An 18,769-nucleotide genomic window follows, 5' to 3' on the forward strand; every position below is an offset into this window, starting at 1 on the left:
ACACCAACAAAGACACAGGCATATTTAGCAGTTGATTGATCAAATTAAATGTAGTTACATGTACAAGTACCTTCGACGACAAATACACTAAATATATGATTCAAGACATGAATTAAGCGCAAAAACCTTACTTAAAAAACTAATATTTACACATAAAACTGATAAGCTGTGGATGTGGTATCCTGTAGGAGAAACCAATACTTTTATTTAGATTTGATGTAAGCGATGTCAATGAAAATACATAGTCTCCCGAAACACATCACTTCCTGAGCTCTGTGTTGTAAAATCTCTACCTATATTTTCCGCTTGAAAACACTACAAAAATAGAAGATCAATACACGATGAGTACTGCAAAGGAATTATTGTATTTTCAGTAAATGACTAACAAAGAATAAGTCGTCATTGACATACAGTATGATACAAAGAAATGTACAGCAAATAGTCCAACAGTTTTCAAAATATAAATGTCGAGTCTTTTCTTTTTCTTTAGTGGATCCAAAATAGTTATCTGATATTTCATTAAACACTTTCTTCTTCACCGTAGTCTTCTTCTACACTTTCTAATTCACCTACTTCATTCAACATTCAAAAACAAGATAACCGTCACAAGTCAGTGACAATTAAGAATGAGAACAAGGAACAAAAAGGAGTATTTGTACAGTAATGCTCCTTTAAGCTTCAACATACAAAATAAGTCTAAGAGTAAAAAGTAAAAAAAAAAAAATCTCAGGATTTCAATAGCTTACATATGGAATGCTTAAAATCAAGAATAGCTGTGAAAAACAAACTGTCAATGTCTTCCTTTGCTTCACCAATGCAACCTAAACAGCGGAGTATTTCCTTTCATTATCCCCATCCCAGCACTAACCGTCTTTTTATCAATAAATTGTTAATTGCAGACTAGGAAACTGGAAACATCCCAGTATTAGATGACCTCACCGCTGCCTGTCAGCCATTACGGATGTGTTAAAGACCAATGCTACCAGAATAGCCTCTGCCTGCGGTCTGCTAACTGTGTACCGTGTGGTTTCGATGTCAGTGCTGTGCCAGTCCAGTGAATATTTACAAGCACTATGGAAGCATCAACAATAATATCATGTGATAGACGACGATACTTTGAGCTAAATTCAATTAAACCTATGTATGTGAATGCAACAAGCTTTTCATTAAACGATCTTCCTTACAGACAAAAGTAAAACCACTGAAATGTTCTTGTGTGATGGCATTAAAGTAATAGTTTGACATTTTAAGAGCCTAAACTTATTTGCTCTCTTACTAAGAGTTAGATAACAAGGTAAACACCAATCTCATATCTGTCCGTTCAAAACGAAGCAACAGGATGGGAAACCATTAGCATAGCATAGCATAGCATAGCAAACCCTTAAGACATGCAACAGCTAGCTTCTCCCAACTAGCCACATTCAGCAAGTCACTGTGTTAGCCAACAGTCTGGGGCATTATCCCGCATAAAAGCACAACTTCTTTCTTTTGTTTCTCTTTTTTTTTTACACAGATTATACAAAAGAGATATAGCATGTGTTATGTTGGGTAGTGAGCTTTAGAGGCGCTGGTGATGAATAATTATACTTTCGGATGGAAACACTTTGGTCATTTGACTTAGCTAGGCTAACTTCTGGATGCTACTTCATATTTCAATAAGCAAATATGAGATTGGTATCATTCTTTGATATTGCTTTGAAAAAACGATTTCTTTAAGTTGAATTTAGCCCTGAGAAACACAGTAAAATGGTACCTTAAAAACATTGAAAAGAGAAAACACAAAGAGGCAGTTTTTCATTTTCTCGATAATACAGCATATGTTTACCTCTTCAGCTATGTACAAGGCTTATCAACTTTCCGGGTAAAATCAAAAATCAAATCATCACAAAGACTTTCAATCACCTATCAACTCAAATGAATAATATTGGCCTATGATATCATATGGATTACAATGATGGAGCACACCCAGGATACCTTTTTGCAAACACACAGCGTGTTTATGTCTTAATGTGTGCCCTTTGACGAAGAGGAATGATGCAACTAAAATAAATAGACATGGCCTGAGTCTCCTTGGATAAGAAACTGCCTCTTTATTTGCCAATACGTATTCAGTGTTTCATTGCCTGAGAATTTGTCCACAGTTATGTTGAGATAAGTAAATAACTAATGGTGTCAAAAAATAATCTTCATCTAAACTGGTGTGGCAAGAGGTCTTTAATACTGAGAGGAATGATTTAAGGAGACTTCCAAACACTCAAGGATCCACTTTCCTCTGTGTCCTATCTCAAAGTGTCTCAGACCCAGTATTGGTTCTTTTTTAAGGCCGGGTTCGTTGTCCGACAGTCCTGCAACAACTCCGGGTCTGCGTCTTTGGAGTCCATGTTTGACATTGGGATGTTATTGGCCGGGTCAGTTTTGCGAAAGGTTTCTGTGCCGGTAGCCACCTCTCCGTTTTTGGGCTTTGATGCTGCCGTCTGGACGTTGTGTTTGCCTGTCTTGTTTTTACGAATCAAGTAGTAGGCCAAGACGCCTGCCAGCAGCAACAGGAGAAGGATGACCAGGATTGGGATGAGAATAGACCAGAAGCTGCTGCGCCGGGAAACATGTGGATTCCTGTCGGTGCCAGCGCCTGCAGATGCTGTGGTGGGGGCTTGTCCATTGGGCCAGTCCATGTCACCATTCCAGCGGGGGCTAGCTTGAGTGGATCGAGGGGACCCGGCTACCCCAGGGATGTCATTACTTTCCTTTGATGGGTCATCTAAGGGAAGCCTCAACAGAGTGGCAGGGTAGACCCCCGAGGCATTGTAGGGGCCCGTCTGGAAGGAAAACACACATTCTGCCGGAGGAACCCCATGGGCTTTGAGCAGGAAGCGGGCCTCATCCTGAATGACACTACCTCGTGATCCAGAAGGGCTCTTCTCTAGGATTTCCATAGCTACGCGGCCCTCATCTAGCTCTTTTTGGCTGAATGTGTCCACTGGCTGACCTGCACCAGGACCTCTAGACCACACAAAGCGAGCCCCCTGAGGCTGCTGGATGACAGTGAATGTAGGGTTGGTTCTCGTCTTGTTTGCCAAAGGAGTTGCATCCAGAAGCTTCCTGTCGAGTTTAACAAGTGCGCCTTGAGGTAAGAGAGGATCCTGAGCGATGTTGGCCAGAGGCTGCACCGTGATGTTGAGGACAGAGGTGACATTGGCACCCCTGCTACGGGCTACAAATGCAACACTGTCCCGAGGTGAAGTGGACTTTACAAAGCGGACACTGACTCTGCCTTCCTTGATCTGTTTCTGGGTGAAGGCGGATGTAGGCTGCCGGTCTACCATAACAGCTGCATACTTAGGTACACTTGTGATCTTGTAAAGGATGTCCTCCTCAACAGGGCCCCCGGTAGTTACCTTCAACATCTCCTCAGTCACCAGGGTCTCATCATCGCCTTGCTTCACCTTGATCTCAGGGGCTTTGTCAAGAAGCAAGGTCCGAGCTAGGACGCTAATGTGGATCGTGTGTGGCTCTGTTTGGTGTTCTCCATCCGAAACGATGAATTCCATAGAGCCATCGGAAAGGCTGCCATCGCTGTCGAAGCCCACCTGCATATGATTGACCATCTCCTGTGTGAACTCAGAGATGGGGTCCATTGTGAGTCGGTCAACCACTCGACCGTTGCTGGGGGCTTTTGTCACTTTGTAGTATACCTCATCTGGCGAACTGTCCTCGTCTTGAGTGTTAAACTGCTTCTGGGACAAAACGGTTACGGAGCCTTGGAAAACCTCCAAGAGCATGTCTATTGTGACTAGTGTTGGCGAGTCAGAGCCCCGCCGTTTGATTGCGATGTGAAATACCTCCTCTTGGACCAGCATATCCGAAGGTGAGCCCACAGACTCACCCTTAAACTTTAGACTGGCACTGAAGGAGAAGCTGTCAGAGGAAGCACCAGAGCCATCATGGAGATACTCCAGTTTTCCTTGAGCTAGGTCTTGCTGCTTAAAGAACTGGGCAACACTGGACAGGTCCTGACCACCAAGGGTGATACGACCGTGGTCAGGGAAATGCTTCATATCGAAAATCACATCCACATTGCCCCGCTTATCTTCAGGTAGGATAGCCAGAAGATTTGAGGCGTCAAGAATTGAATCGTCAATGGCTTTCCTCTGGCCTTGCACAATATCCAAACCTAAGGGGAACACAATTAAAAACAAAGAGAAATGTTACTATCATACACTATTTTAAAATTAAGTATGTTGTTGTGCAGTTTGGGAAAACAATATTAAACCATGCAGCACAGTTAATTTTGGATGTTGGCACATTAGGAAAGACAGGTGGAGGGACCGGCTTGTTGTTTTGGACATTTTTGCAAAAATGTGACATTGTAAATAGAGTTGATAACATGATAACACTTGAGCTATTCAGTGATTCCCACTTAAACTAAGGTCCTTTAAACTAGGGTATCACTTAAATCCTATGCAAATGTAGGTATTCTCCAAAATGAAAAAGAAAAAGGTTTTACTGTTTAAACACAACACATTTCAGTTTCTAAAGTGTTACTCTGCCCAAACTATGTTGTATTGTTTACATAATACAAAAACATGAAATAAGCAGAGGGACTGTTACTCAAAATATATATGTATTTCACGGTATTCAGTATTAGTGTCTTATTTCTGTTTCAGGAATATGGCAAGCTAAAACAATATTGTCTGATTTCTGTTCTAATAAGACTCTTTGTTTTCTTTGACTGTTAACAGGTTTTTGCTGTAATAGATCATGCACGCTAAGCCGCTCTACCCTGTATGAATAACGTTTGAATTATTGAATATGCATCTATTAAATTGACTAAAGACTAAACCTTCAGATTGTAACTATTATCTTAGGTGCAGACCTATTATGGGGCTTCACAGGCTTAACTTATCTTCTCTGCATCTCAATATCTGGGGGAATACTTGAACAACTGCAAATATGTGATTGTTAAGATTTTGTTATTACACATTTTATCGTACCTTTGTTCCTCCACAGCTGTGAGGAGATGTTGCTGTGAGCAGCATAGTAAGAGATGGTGATGGGCAAAATGTGACGGACGTCTGGGGCTGGTTGGGAGGACAGAGTCAGTTCTATGGAGTCCCTCACAACCCAAAAAGGATCCTCAGGTATCTGGTGCTCATAGTACACCGCGCCTGACTCCAGCTGTGTGTCAGGGGACACAAAATCAGAAGATAATCAGAATCAGAATCAGAGCTGTCGAACACTTTTGATAATTGCATTATGTTATTTTTTGCCCATTAGGACGGGCCGCTATTGAATAAGATGATCATGTAAAGAAACATTTTCAAAGGTAGTTGAAAGGTAGTTCACTTTTTCATATCCTTGCTCATGTGTCTTTTGGAGAAATATAATAACTATTTAGGGTCAGTAATAAAAAAAGAAAATTGGACTTTATTTTGGTCAAGCATTTTATATAAGAAATCATTTTTAAGTCCATATTTTGTCAATAAACATTTGCATTTTGATCTCCGGTTTTCAGTCACTTGTTAATGACTTTTGTTTTATTTCAGTAATTTGGAAGAGAAAGACATTTTAGTTTGCTAAAGTATTTTATTGCTGTTTTCCCACGTTTGTAAGAACCAGTTCAATCGGAGCTCAAATGGTTTGGCTCATCTGTACTGGGATGTGACGGCCTGTGTTTTCTCTCTGAGGTCACTGTGTCCTGAACTCAACTCTCCTCTTACACACAGAGACACAAAGCAAGCTGAAGAGTGTATTCATTCATTCACACAAACACACACTGCTGAATTACACCAATCATCAAATCAGGTTTTCAACTCGACGTAGTGTCAGATTTTCCGTCACTCTCTAAACAGAGCAGGGAAGAATTCTTTCTCATGCTCATTCAAGCACGGTCAAGATGTCCGGGATGGAAATCAGATGGAGACAAGAGTGAGAACACACATCGCAGACGAACTCTGCCATGAGCCTACTGCAAGTGTAGTGTTCAATGTACTCAATAATCTATTAATTGCAAAAAAAATCCCACAGTTATGTAAAAACAGTAAAAGATTGAGATTTTATTATATAATCTGAGTATTATAAATCACACTCAATGAAGAAAGGGGCTCTTTGAAATCAGGAACCACACCCAGAAAACACGTAGGCCAATAAAGCCTAAAGCTTTTTATTTTACTGCCAATAAGTGTTAATGTTCTCTTCTTTGTGAGGTTACAACACAGTACAGTAAAAACTGAAAATGCTGTTAATTCCCTTAAAAATGCAGATTAAAAAAATAAATAAAAAATATATAAATATATATATACATTAAAAAAATAAATGTATAGATCAATAAATAAATAAATAAATATACATGCTTATGTATCACTTGTATAGACTCTTATGGCACTACTATTCAATTGTATTGTATTTACTTGCACTATTTTATCTGTTTATTGTGTTGCACTGTTGGAGGAGCCTGGGACCTAAGATTTTCATCGACATAACTACACTGTAACTATGCACAATGACAATGAAAGCCTTGAACCTTGAACCTTGAAGTCATATTCAATGAGGCCCCCTGCTGGTGAAGAAGAGGAACATGAACAAAATGGAATGCAATTATATATCATCGTCTGTTGATGTTTGGTACGGCTGTAATTTATGTAAAGGACAACTTTTACTATTTAGTCACATTTCCATGAGCTAATAGGTCGGTTTAATTTGTTTCTCTGAAAGGAACACACTTTACTTGTTTGGTGATTAAAGTAAGATTAATAAAGGTGAAACATTCTTTACAGTCATTAACAGTTCTGTCAACAAACACAAAGTTATGGCTCTTTAAATCTAAATAGTGTGAGCTATCGAGTTTATTGCATTGACTTTTCCAATATAAAAACAAGTCAATGCTTACAGGCAGGGAAGTCAAGAGCTGCTACCACAAGCATTTAAATGACTTAATTTCCACCTCTGGGAGAGCGGTGAGATCAGCAGCACCAGTCGGTGTTGAAAGGAGGATTAGTTGCGTTTTTATGCATTAAAGTGGCATTAAGTCTTCTTGTATGTCTGTCTGATATTCTCTGACGCAGACGACTCAAGAGCCTTTAACAGCTATGACTACTTAGTAACACAAACCTGCTATTAATAGGAATGTATACCTGAAAGTGGGGAGGATTAAAGCTTTTTGAAAAGAAGAAAATGAACAATAACAGTTGAACTTACAGTGCACCCTAAATGCAACGGATAATTTAAACCAAAAATCCATCAAAAGATGCTTTCCCTGTAAAACATTTAATCCATCTTTTTCATTATTGTTATTCCCTTAATTTAATGTTTACTTTTCACTGCTACTAATGATGTATTATTATCTTCAAAGGTTAATGTGGAACATTCATTTTAACAAGGGAGGAAAGGAAATGAGTTAATGTCTCCGAAAAGAAACACATCCCAGCAACACACACATATACCACACGCACACGCACACGCACACGCACACGCACACGCACACGCACACACACACACACACACACACACACACACACACACACACACACACACACACACACACACACACACACACACACACACACACACACACACACACACACACACACACACACACACACACACACACACACACACACACACACACACACACACACTGACAGTAATTACTGTACCTGTGTTTGTGAGAAGCGGGTAATTTCCTCGTATTGGTTTCTGTCGTTGGCCAGGATTAGTCTTCCCAAACGAGGGGGGCGGATCAGAGAGTAGCTTATCTCATTTCCATCCTCATTGGTTACGGCCCCCAGATTGGCACTGGTGATAGACTGCCTTGTTCCTGTAATAACACACACACACACACACACACACACACACACACACACACACACCACACACACACACACACACACACACACACACACACACACACACACACACACACACACACACACACACACACACACACACACACACACACACACACACACACACACACACACACACACACACACACACACACACACACACACACACACACACACACACACACACACACACACACACACACACACACACACACACAGACACACTAAGTGTTGTGGTAAATGGCCTCATGCAGTGTAGCTTGTGGAATTAATTCATGCACATTACTGTGAAGAAGAGTTTCCTGATCTTGAGTTTACACCCAAATGTATCCAAGCTTTCAAAAATGTGACAACTCCTCTCATATGTCATGCATTATAGTTACGTTTATTATGAATAGAGCTGAGGATGACACTGTACTAGTAATTTCTCAAAGGTTCCATCCGGAGAAGTCGTGGTGTTTTTTGACAACCAAAAATCAATTTACATTTTATTTCCAGAGTATTTACACTTGAAACGTAATAACTTCTCTGTGGTGTACTGGGACTATTTAAACTGCAAAAGAAGGATTACGTTTAAAGTGAGAGTATGTTCCTTTCGTATTATGCAAAAAAAATGAAGCACATGCACTTAATATATATTAAATTAAATAAGGAATTAAATAATTTAAACGTTTTTTTCAGCAACAAGCTTCCTTGGTCATTGTTGCAAAATAGAAATACTGAAAATAATAAAAAAGTGTTCTTTACAATCATTTTTCTTAAAACTTGTATGATACAAGTGGTAAATAAAGATCTATATAACTTAATTTACATGTAACATAAGATAGTAATACAAACAACTTGACAAAGAGAGACTAAATCAACCTACAAAAAGTCATCTTTTATCAATATGTTTGGACAAACGTTGTATTTTCTGTGTTGTTTCATAGATTTGATGATCGTCTTTAATGTCCTAAATATGTTTAATTGAATCATTTGTTCATGTATGTAACTGAAGAAGTGAGAAAAGAAGATGGTATATTTTTCTTAGTGTTAAAAAAAGACCTATTATTATGTGGCCACAAACACTAGGTTGAACGAGGAGCGGTAATCCTATCATCACTGCCGTCTTCACAACTTAAAGTCTGCAGGATTTTGGCGTCTTACCTGGAAATACCATGAGCTCCTCCTGCGTTACCATGGTGATGGTGAGAGGTCTGGCTGTGACGACAAATTGGTAGAGAGGAGACGTGTGTTCTCCGTCTGTCACCGTGAAACTGAAGCCTCCAGACTCCTCACCTGCAGGGACGGAGGAGAGGAAGTGACTGACTGGTCTTATATATCATATTATTATTATACTTATTTATATATATACCACTTATTGTTTTCCAAGCAGAAGGTATTTTAAAACTGGGTATTGTCTTAATGAAAATCACACTTATTTGGCACAACAAAGGGACACAAATGACGGTGATATCTTGACCGTGCTTGAAATGTAACTAAGCACAATAACTTAATTACTGTACTTCCTTAGAAATTCGAGGAACTTGCACTTCACTTGAGTTTGTCTATGTTATGCTTTTTTATACTTCCACTTTTCTACACCTCAGAGGCAATTTTAAACTCTTTACTCCACTGCTTTTGTCATACAGCTTTGGTTGTAGTTATGTGTTGAATTGTAATGTTTGCGATAAACTATAGGATTAAGGAGGAAATCCTCATACTTAGTTGAAACTATTTGAAAAGCCTCTTGGATCAGCTGGAAAATAGATTGTCACAATCACATTTAAAGATTTACTGCGAAATGAACACTTTTGCTTTTCATATTTCAACTACGTTTACCTAGCTGATTATACAAAGATCCTTTCTACTAATGTAACGTTTTAAATGCAGACCTATATAAGTAGTAAATTATTTTAACTGTGGGTATTCGTTCTCTTACTGGAGTAAAATACCACCATATACAGTATAGTAGGGGTTTACAAGTGTCATGGGTCATAACCCCACCCTCACTTTCCTCCCTCACATCAACCAGGTCACAAAAAACGCATTCTTCCATTTAAAGAACATCGCCCGCATTAGACCCTCCCTCTCATCGACCGCTGCTGAAAATCTGATCCATTTCTTTATAACATCCCGACTGGATTACAACAGCACTTTTTGGATCACCTGCACCTAAAAAAACTTCAATATGTCCAAAACTCAGCTTCCCGCTTGCTCACCTCCACCCGACGCTCCGACCACATCACCCCTATCCTCCATGACCTCCACTGGCTCCCCATCAAACACCGCATTGACTTTAAAATATTACTTTTCACTTTCAAAGCCCTCAACAACCTTGTCCCCCACTACCTCTGTGACCTCATCCAACGACACACCCCCACCCGTCGCCTCAGGTCTGCTGAAGCTAACCTACTGCAGCCCATCAGGACAAAGCTCCGGACCTGGGGTGACAGGGCCTTCGCAGCAGCCTCCCCCACACTCTGGAACTCCCTCCCCAGCCACGTCAGATCCGCCAACACTCTCACATCATTCAAACAATCCCTCAAAACTCACCTTTTCACTCTTGCCTTCAACTCCTAATCAACTAACCCCTTGCCCTTATTCCTCCTAGCTTAGCACTTTCTACTTTTGTTGTTATTTAGTTTTACTTGCTTGTAAGCGCTTTGAGCACCAGGAAAAGTGCTTTATAAATGTAATGTATTATTATTATTATTATTATTATTACTGTTAACTTTTGGAGGAATTCAGATTTCTTATTAGACGCTTTCTAAGAAGATGACACATTATACAATGCTGCTGTAATACAAGCTCTCTGAGATAGAGACTGACAGTGGTCTAATATTATTATACATCGCAGTGTCCTCACCCTCATGAATGAAGATGACCTCCCCTTTGTTTATGTGAGACTGTGTGAAATTCAGGAGCTCCTCCTCGGGCGCCTCTTTCAACGCCACCATCCCATTGGTCGGCAACTCGACGTTGTACACCAGTTTCTCTGCGGCGGTGTCTGCGTCCTCGGTGTTCAGCATGCTGGAGGTGATATCAGCCTCCTCTCCAGCAAGAACCTGTGAGATATCAGAGAGAAAGAGAAACACAGATGAAAAGACACCACAGATTACCCAGTCTGAGTTATGTTTGGAAGAAGGTGATTCAAGGGTCAAGATTCAAGATTCAAGGCTTTTATTGTCATTTGTGCATAGCTACAGTGTAGATATGACAATGCAAATCTTAGTTAGATAAGAGATTGCTTAGTGTATGCAAGACAAATGGAAAATGGACTGCAATTAAATAGCGCTTTTCTAGTCTAGGCGACCCTTTAAAGTGCTTTTACCTAAAAAAAAAGGAACATCTGCATTCACACATTAACACACATTCCTACAGAGATAGATGCTGCAATACAATGTGACACCTGCTGAGGTAATCTACTGCTGGGGTTAAGTATCTTGCCAAAGGACAAATCAACATGTTGAATGCAGGGCCCCTTGAGCCACAGCCACTCATGTACATAGTAGTAAGTCTAAATGGAGCTTAGCGCAAGTTCAACCAGGAAGACCGTCTTTAGTCATTCTGGCCCAATCCCAAATCACCCGCTCGACCCTACCCCCAGGGCCGGCCCTGACCAATTTGCTGCCCTAGGCAAGATTTTAGCTGGTGCCCCCCCCCAAAATGCAGACACTCACTATGACTGGCGCATGCATGCACGGTTGTGGCATGACCACCAAAACAGAAAGATATGGACACAAGATGTGTGCAAATGTATTTAGTATCCTATCCATTTGAACATGATTTAAGTGGGGGGTGGACCTAACCTCCTCTAGGGGCATGCTCCCCCGGGAAGATTTTTTATTTTTTATATTGAAGTTAAAAGCATCAATCTGGTGCACTTTGAGAGCAAAATTAAGAGATCTATGGATACATCTCTCAACACCCATATGAAACAGAACTGTAAACAGATTTTCTTTTTATTTATGGATATTTTACAAATCACTCCCCTTTTAAACTGTATTCTTTTTAATAACAACTTTTTTTTACTGTTATATAGTATTTTATACTATAAGAGAATAGATGAAAATCTATTCTCTTATTTTTTTATAACTATAATGATCATATAAAGGCGTGCCTTTACCTCACTGAGCTGAGGTTATCAGAGCCTCTCAGTATTTCAGGAGAGCTCTCTAAAGCTCTCCCCCCCCCGCGGCCGCTTACACAGTAAATTCCAATGTTGATAAAAGCTGTATACGTTTTTTGGGAGTTTGATTTATTTTAAATGAACACAAATACAAAATTCAAACCTATAATTGCACACTAAAACCATTATTTAAAAAAAAACAACTATTTCACATAAACCTTTTTACTGGGGCTGGGGCAGTTCATCTTGATTTGTGGGGGGGGGGGGGGGGTGCGCCATAGTTTATGGGCGCTGTACGCAAGCGTAGTTCTGTTAGTATAAGATAATAAGATGTACTTTGTTGATCCAAAATCGGGAAATTGTGTTGTTATGAAATTACATTTTTTTTTTTTTCGGCGCCCCCCATTGATGCGCCCTTAGCATTCGCCTATACTGCCTATGCCAAGGACCGGCCCTGCCTACCAGTGGCGTTTTCTCCCGGAGGCCAAGGGAAGCCAGGCTTCCCCTGTTTTTTCGGATTGTAGTTATAATTTAAATAAATAAATACAAACACTTTGTTTTGTTTCGATAATTCTCCTTTGCTGTGTGTTGCTGCCGGCCCGTCTCTCCCCCATTCTCATTGAGTATTTTACAAAGAGTGAAACAAACAGCGCCCCTCTAGATGTTATGGTGAAACAGTAGATTGCACTCACTGTTGCGAGAGGAGGCCAGCCGAATCTAGCTTCCCTTGGTGAAAAAAAATGGAGGGATTGACCAATCAGATGAGGCCCACGTGATGCCCCTGCCAACCTGTGATTGGTCAGGGCCATGCCAAGGGAAGCTAGCCGCCTCTTGCTTCCCTTCAGAGGCGGCTGGCGGCTGGCGATTTGATTGGACACTGCCATCCAATCAAATCACATCAACATCAGTTTTAATACTGTAACTGTCATCACCGCCGTTAGAAATTTTCAAGCAAATGAAGTATTATGGAGGGTGGAGATTTGGCGTACTTAATCAAACATAACTTTACTAAACTTCCGCTACAGCAGCAACTACAAATTAAATCAGATGACAGGCCAATGCCCGCACTCGAGCTGTGTGTACGCAGAGGAAAAAGGGAGAGAATCGGACGTTCAATGAGGACAATTATGTCCGCACGGAGTGGCTAACTGGAAGCGCTAAACTTCAGCGTCTAATTTGCTGGCCATGTCTTCTTTTTGACAAGGATTCGTGCTCCCTGAACAATCCTTGGGCAACTTCAGGATTCATCGACCTTGCCAACCTGTCACGGGCAATTGAGAGGCACGGTAAATCCAAAAATCACATAGATTGTGTGATTGTCTGCATACATTAATAAGTAAAATGCTTAAATTAATAAGGAGAGAGTTTCAGCTGGAGAGTGCGTGCGGACCTGTCGGTTAGATAACAGGCGTGTGCAAGTCCTGCATCTGTGTGATACCAATGTGTGTAAAATGATACCGGGCGCTGTAATCACTCATCTGGTTACGTTATTGACCACCCCCCGACCCAAAAAATGGGCTTCCCCTACATTTTTCCCCACGCCACGCTACTGCTGCCTACCCCTCCGTGACGGAGTGAACTCCGTCTGTAGCCACACTCGCAGCTGAATGAAGTTCCCTCCATTAAGGGTTAAGGGTATAAATACAGCAGCAAGCTTTGGGACAAACTCCCCTCTCTCCGGCAGAAACAGGAAATGCCGTAACTGTATGTAACAACGGTTTCAAATCAGCATTTCTTAGACAAACAATGTAAATTAATAACTCAAATAAAACTCCAAACATCTTTCATTGTGTTACTTTTTTGTAAAACTCTTTTAGTTTTAAACCTGATGTTTATAAGCTTCTTAGTTTTTGCAACAGTCTGTAAATATACACAACTTTATAATAAAATGCACACATTTACCTTTTTCTAGACTAAACACAGGTATGATCCTAAGTTAAAACATATGAGGCTATCATGAGGTTGTTAACATCGCAGTTTATCAGTGGATGTTTGCTGGAACTACTTGTTAACAGCGTGTTTCCTGACGGACACACACAGCGTTGACTCCGGTCAGGTCGAGACCGGTCTCAAGTCAGCACCGCTGCAGACTCGCTGTTTGAGGGCTTGATAGCCCACTCCCCTCCACACTCGTTGGTTTGGAACAGCACTTAATATGGCGGACCCTCCGCGTGAACGAGCAAACGGAGGGGTAGGGTGTAGGGGGCGGTTTGGGATTGGGCCTCATTCACATATTCCCAGTGTAAATGATGTAACAAAGTTGCCTTAATTAAAAAGGAATAACCCAATTTAACGTCATAGTTCAATTAGATAAATAAATACTTTATTTCATGTTATTTTATAATCGTTAAATATGGCATGATAACATGTTAATTATGTTATCGCTCCTCCATGATCGCTCCTCGCTCCTCGGTCCTCCGGCAGAAATAAGCGCCATGGGACGCTACTCAAGATGGCGCAGACAAATCAACTTCCGGTGATACCGAGGACCGAGGAGCGAGGAAATGAAAATAATCGACCTAAGAAGGACCCTTTGTTTGAAGCTCTGCTGAAGTCTGTGACAAAGTTTAATGTGACAAAGTTATACAGAAAAGGAACTGTAAGATGAATCTCCTTTCACGACAAGCGGCCAACGAGGTATTTGTTTTATGTTTTAATTTTCTTATTTTCATTCATACGTATAGCACAATATGCTATGTTTGGCTATGTATACGTGTCATTTGGTGTTGTAGTTCTCACGGCGTAACGGAAGAGGGGAGGCTACAGGATGAAAACTCCAATAAATAAACGCCAGTTTTAAAGAACCGATCTGTGTCTACTCTGTGTCGTGAAGAGAGCTACACCCAGCTTACTACTCTCTCCTCTCAATCAGCAATCGGGGCGTCACTCCCCAGCTAAATCACTTCACCTCTATTCCCACAAGCCTATCATAGTGCATTGCTAAACCTTTAAATCTGCTCTCTCCCCTTCCTCACAGTTGTCATTTCAGGTGACTCAACGCAGCACAACGGGGTCTAATCACCAAATACCATTACATGCATCTGTGTATTCCCGGCAATACATATATATCGTTACATCACAAAACAGTCTCTCCTGATTGAAAGAGTATCAACTTAATTTCCAAAGAAACAGTAAACAAAATAATTAAAGAAATAAAAAGAAACTAAATACAAAAGCCTTGCATCTAACAGCAACCTCCGAAGAAACAATTTAAAAGGTTAATTATTTCTCCATGGCAGTCCAGACGCTCCTGTTATCAGAAGATGGAGCGCGGCTGAATGACTCTCCCTGGGAGGAGCGGGCTATAATGGACTTCTAATGGTTGGCTGGCTGAAAGGAGCATTAATTGAAAGAAATGGGCCAGATCCCCAGAAAGACATTCTTAAATAGCTGGAATCAGTGGAGAAAGTGGGCTGATGGGGCCCTGCAGTTAGAGGCACATATCGATCTCTGAAGACATTCACGCTCTCTTTCTCAAGACTCGGGATGAAGACCAAGAAGCGATGAGAGGAGAAGACTCGGTTGGATATATTAAAGCTTCAGGTGTCAATCACTGAGAGTCGGTTTATATGTAGATGTTAACTGAGGCTATGTGGCATGTGTAAATCCTTAATGTGTATTACCTAAAGAGTTCTAGTAACATATGAATGGTTGCCATCAAAACGGAGATACAGCGTCCCACGGTTTATTACGTCAAGACTAATAAACTATTTTGTGCCCGAGTCAATCCCAGGTCAAATATACTCTAAAGAGTCTTGAACACGTTGTCTTCAGTGATTGAAATGTTGTGTTAAATATCTGTTTCTGTATTTCTTGTCTTAAGTATGTGTCCTTGTTGATGCTGCAAATGGAGCTGCAGGGATTCAAGAAAATTGTCCGCCTTTCTCTGACAATGAAGTATTATTGTTTCATATTGAATTGTGTCGTATAGGTGACTTTTTCTTGTTGACTCCAGTTTCTCTCAACCTGCCTTATCCACTTCTATCCCAGTCCCCAAGATAACTTTAAAGACTTGTAATGACTTTAGAGAGTGGGCATGAACTTTTGTCATCTTTTGGGTTGCATGTAAAGAGTGAAGAAAGAGAGAAATAACAAAAGTAAAGCATGAGATCAAGAGATTTCCCAGGTCTGAAACTGCAAGTCAGGCTTCAAAATCAATATAATATAATATGTGAGAATATACATATTTCTACAGATTGATGCCACTGTAAGAGTTAAGCTGTTAAAACACATCAAAAGCTGAGCTGTTATAAACCTGCTATTTTCCTGGGGAGTTTGAAAATGCACCACCAAATAATACAAGTGAGCCAGAAAGACAAATGGTACATTAACTACAGCTGTTAACTAGAGCGATTAAGTGCTTGAGTCTCAGCTTTCTTGTTAATTTACTGTATTAGCTGCCTACATTTAGCATATAAGGTCACACTGTCTGATATTACTCTTCAAACAAAGATCTACACCACATGTGTCAAACTCAAGGCCCGGGGGCCAAATCAGGCCCTTGGTGGATTTAATTTCGGCCCGCAGGATAATTTCGAATTACTATTAGATCTGGTCCGCCGGTATATTGCACGCACACCTTCACTCAATCCTGAGGGTTTCCTCAGCTCAGAGCCTGAGCCCAAACATTGATGAACTTGCACCCAAGATGAGATGCCAAGTATCTGAACTATATCACAGAGCAGCACACTGAGTTTAATGGATGTTTCCTTCTGCACTTTGTTTCTTGAGACAACAGGGCATGTTTGGTTTTTTCTTTGAGGGAAATAGTTTTTTTGAAGCTGTTGTTGGCCTGTGGAGAAATGTAATCATAAGAAATGACTCTGCAGATAGAGCCATAAGAAATTAATGCAACTGATTATTTAATGTTGTTTTTATAGGCAATAATTTAAGCTTTGTTAGTCCCAGGTTTAATATGTGCAATAAGTTCATTTCAATAAGTTTTGCAATAAACATTGAACCAGTCCGGCCCTCGACTAGTATACCATTTTTTATTTTGGCCCACTGTGTATTCGAGTTTGACACCCCCTACAATCTAGTAGAAAACAATACAGCAGTGAGAGCCTTGTCAATGAAATATAAACCATTTTTCAAATCAAGACTAAGAGCCTACAGCTACGCTCATAGCGGCTCTGCATGGTAACATCCTCACAAAGCAATTTTTCACCCACACTTTTAATGTAAGTTAATTTCTCTGAGATGTTATTCTTTATGTTTTGTTGGAGTTGTTCTGACAGCAACACAATCACTCAGTGCTCTATGATTTCTGGAATGTAGACGCGTCTCGACTGTCTCAGTATAGCAAATGTGTTGTAAAGTGTATTATTTAGTTGCCTTGAAGTGCTTGTAACATCCCATTAACTTTGACAATCCATCAAAGATTTATCATCATGACACACAACGTCAAAAGAGGAAATCCATAGCCCACCATTACACATGTTGTGCTATTTTTTGTAGTTCACATTTTTTGTAGGTTGCATCTTTTCACAACTGGGGTTGACTTCACAGGCAATTTAGATTTTGAGTAAAAGGAACAATATTTTCAAGGTCTTAGCACGACTGACTGCAGAGGTAATTGAATGTTTCAAAACATAGAAACACTTGTAACACATACAAAATATGTTATTTGCAAACCAATTAAAGTATTTTGAGAGGCATAACCAGTGTACATCATTCACACTAACTGAGAATCTTGCACTAGAAGGTTTAATTTAATTCTTCGTCTTTAATGGGGTAGTCAATCTGTTATCTTGCTTTCTTTAACAATATTAAGAGCATCTTATTATAAAAAAGCCTGTTCAAACAGGATCAGTTCAACATATGTTGTGATGTCTAAGTGAAGCAGAATAAATCTGGTTGAAAGGTAAACATTTTCAGAGTCCTACATGACATAAAACAGCATTTAAATGACTGTAATCGAATGTGCGTTCAGCCCTGTTTCACATTGAATATAGTCATTTGAATGGGCGGTCTCAGTGCCAGGGTGACGATGTTTGGAAGTAAACAGGTGTCTAAATTCAGGATAATCTTTGTACCATCAGATTAGAGGGGATAGACGCCTGCTGCAGTCACAGACAGTGGGGAACCCCAGCTGCCACCCATAAAGTACAGCACCTGAGAGTTCAGCAGGAATGAGTGAAACATGGATTCCTCCCAGCAGCTCACCCTGTGGCTGCTGCTTCCTGCAGTGACACCTATGGGTACAATAACCTTTCATGTGTCAGATTCCTGTTTGACAGAATGAGGGTAACCTGCCAGGAAGAGCTCCATAGGTGGCATGTCACCTTCAGAGGAAGAAAATCACAAAAATCTCCTATACTGGAAATGCTGGTTCTGCATCACTTCAAGCCACTGATAGGTTGTGAGGGTATTTCTGGCAGAACTGACAGCGTTATCATATCAGCCTACATCAACAAACAGCATTTTATCCATCCTGCTCTTGAAGCCTGCAGAGAACCTGTGATATCAGGCTTTCGGAGAATCTCTGCCTCCTGTGGGCAGTTTTTACATCTCAGGGCTGCAGAAAGCCTGATAGCTTGTCTGGGAGTTCAGCCCTGATGGGGGAGTGGAGACGCAACCTAAAGCCAGATCTGGACTCAGTTAGGGAGGATAGAAGTGGATCAGTGTGCCCTAAGGCAGGACACTCCATATTGCAACATGAACAACACAGATGCTCTGTAGATTCGCTTTCTTTTGTTGCATCTCCTTATCAAGAGAGAAATGAGAGGCTGATATGCACACATTTTTTAATCTAATATCGCGCTACCCACCTGGACAATTTCTCAGTTTTAAAAAGCTTTGTTGAAAGCAAAAACTA

General features: G+C 40.5%; 1 protein-coding gene across 2 annotated transcripts in view; it reads right to left on the minus strand.

Annotated features, from left to right (window-relative positions):
* Positions 1-2,065: 2,065 nt before the first annotated feature.
* Positions 2,066-18,769, minus strand: part of cspg4 (chondroitin sulfate proteoglycan 4) — a 73,414-nt gene continuing 56,710 nt past the window's right edge. For both annotated transcript variants that reach the window (XM_034236164.1, XM_034236166.1), the window contains 5 exons: positions 10,690-10,888; positions 8,988-9,119; positions 7,653-7,813; positions 4,992-5,175; positions 2,066-4,171 (listed from right to left, as the gene is read on the minus strand). In XM_034236164.1, the coding sequence (XP_034092055.1) occupies positions 2,295-4,171; positions 4,992-5,175; positions 7,653-7,813; positions 8,988-9,119; positions 10,690-10,888 (2,553 nt within the window). In that variant the 3' untranslated portion in view covers positions 2,066-2,294. The remainder of the gene's footprint in view (positions 4,172-4,991; positions 5,176-7,652; positions 7,814-8,987; positions 9,120-10,689; positions 10,889-18,769) is intronic.

Source organism: Gymnodraco acuticeps, unplaced genomic scaffold (assembly GCF_902827175.1).
Source record: "Gymnodraco acuticeps unplaced genomic scaffold, fGymAcu1.1, whole genome shotgun sequence".
In the NCBI taxonomy this organism is placed as follows: Eukaryota; Metazoa; Chordata; class Actinopteri; order Perciformes; family Bathydraconidae; genus Gymnodraco; species Gymnodraco acuticeps.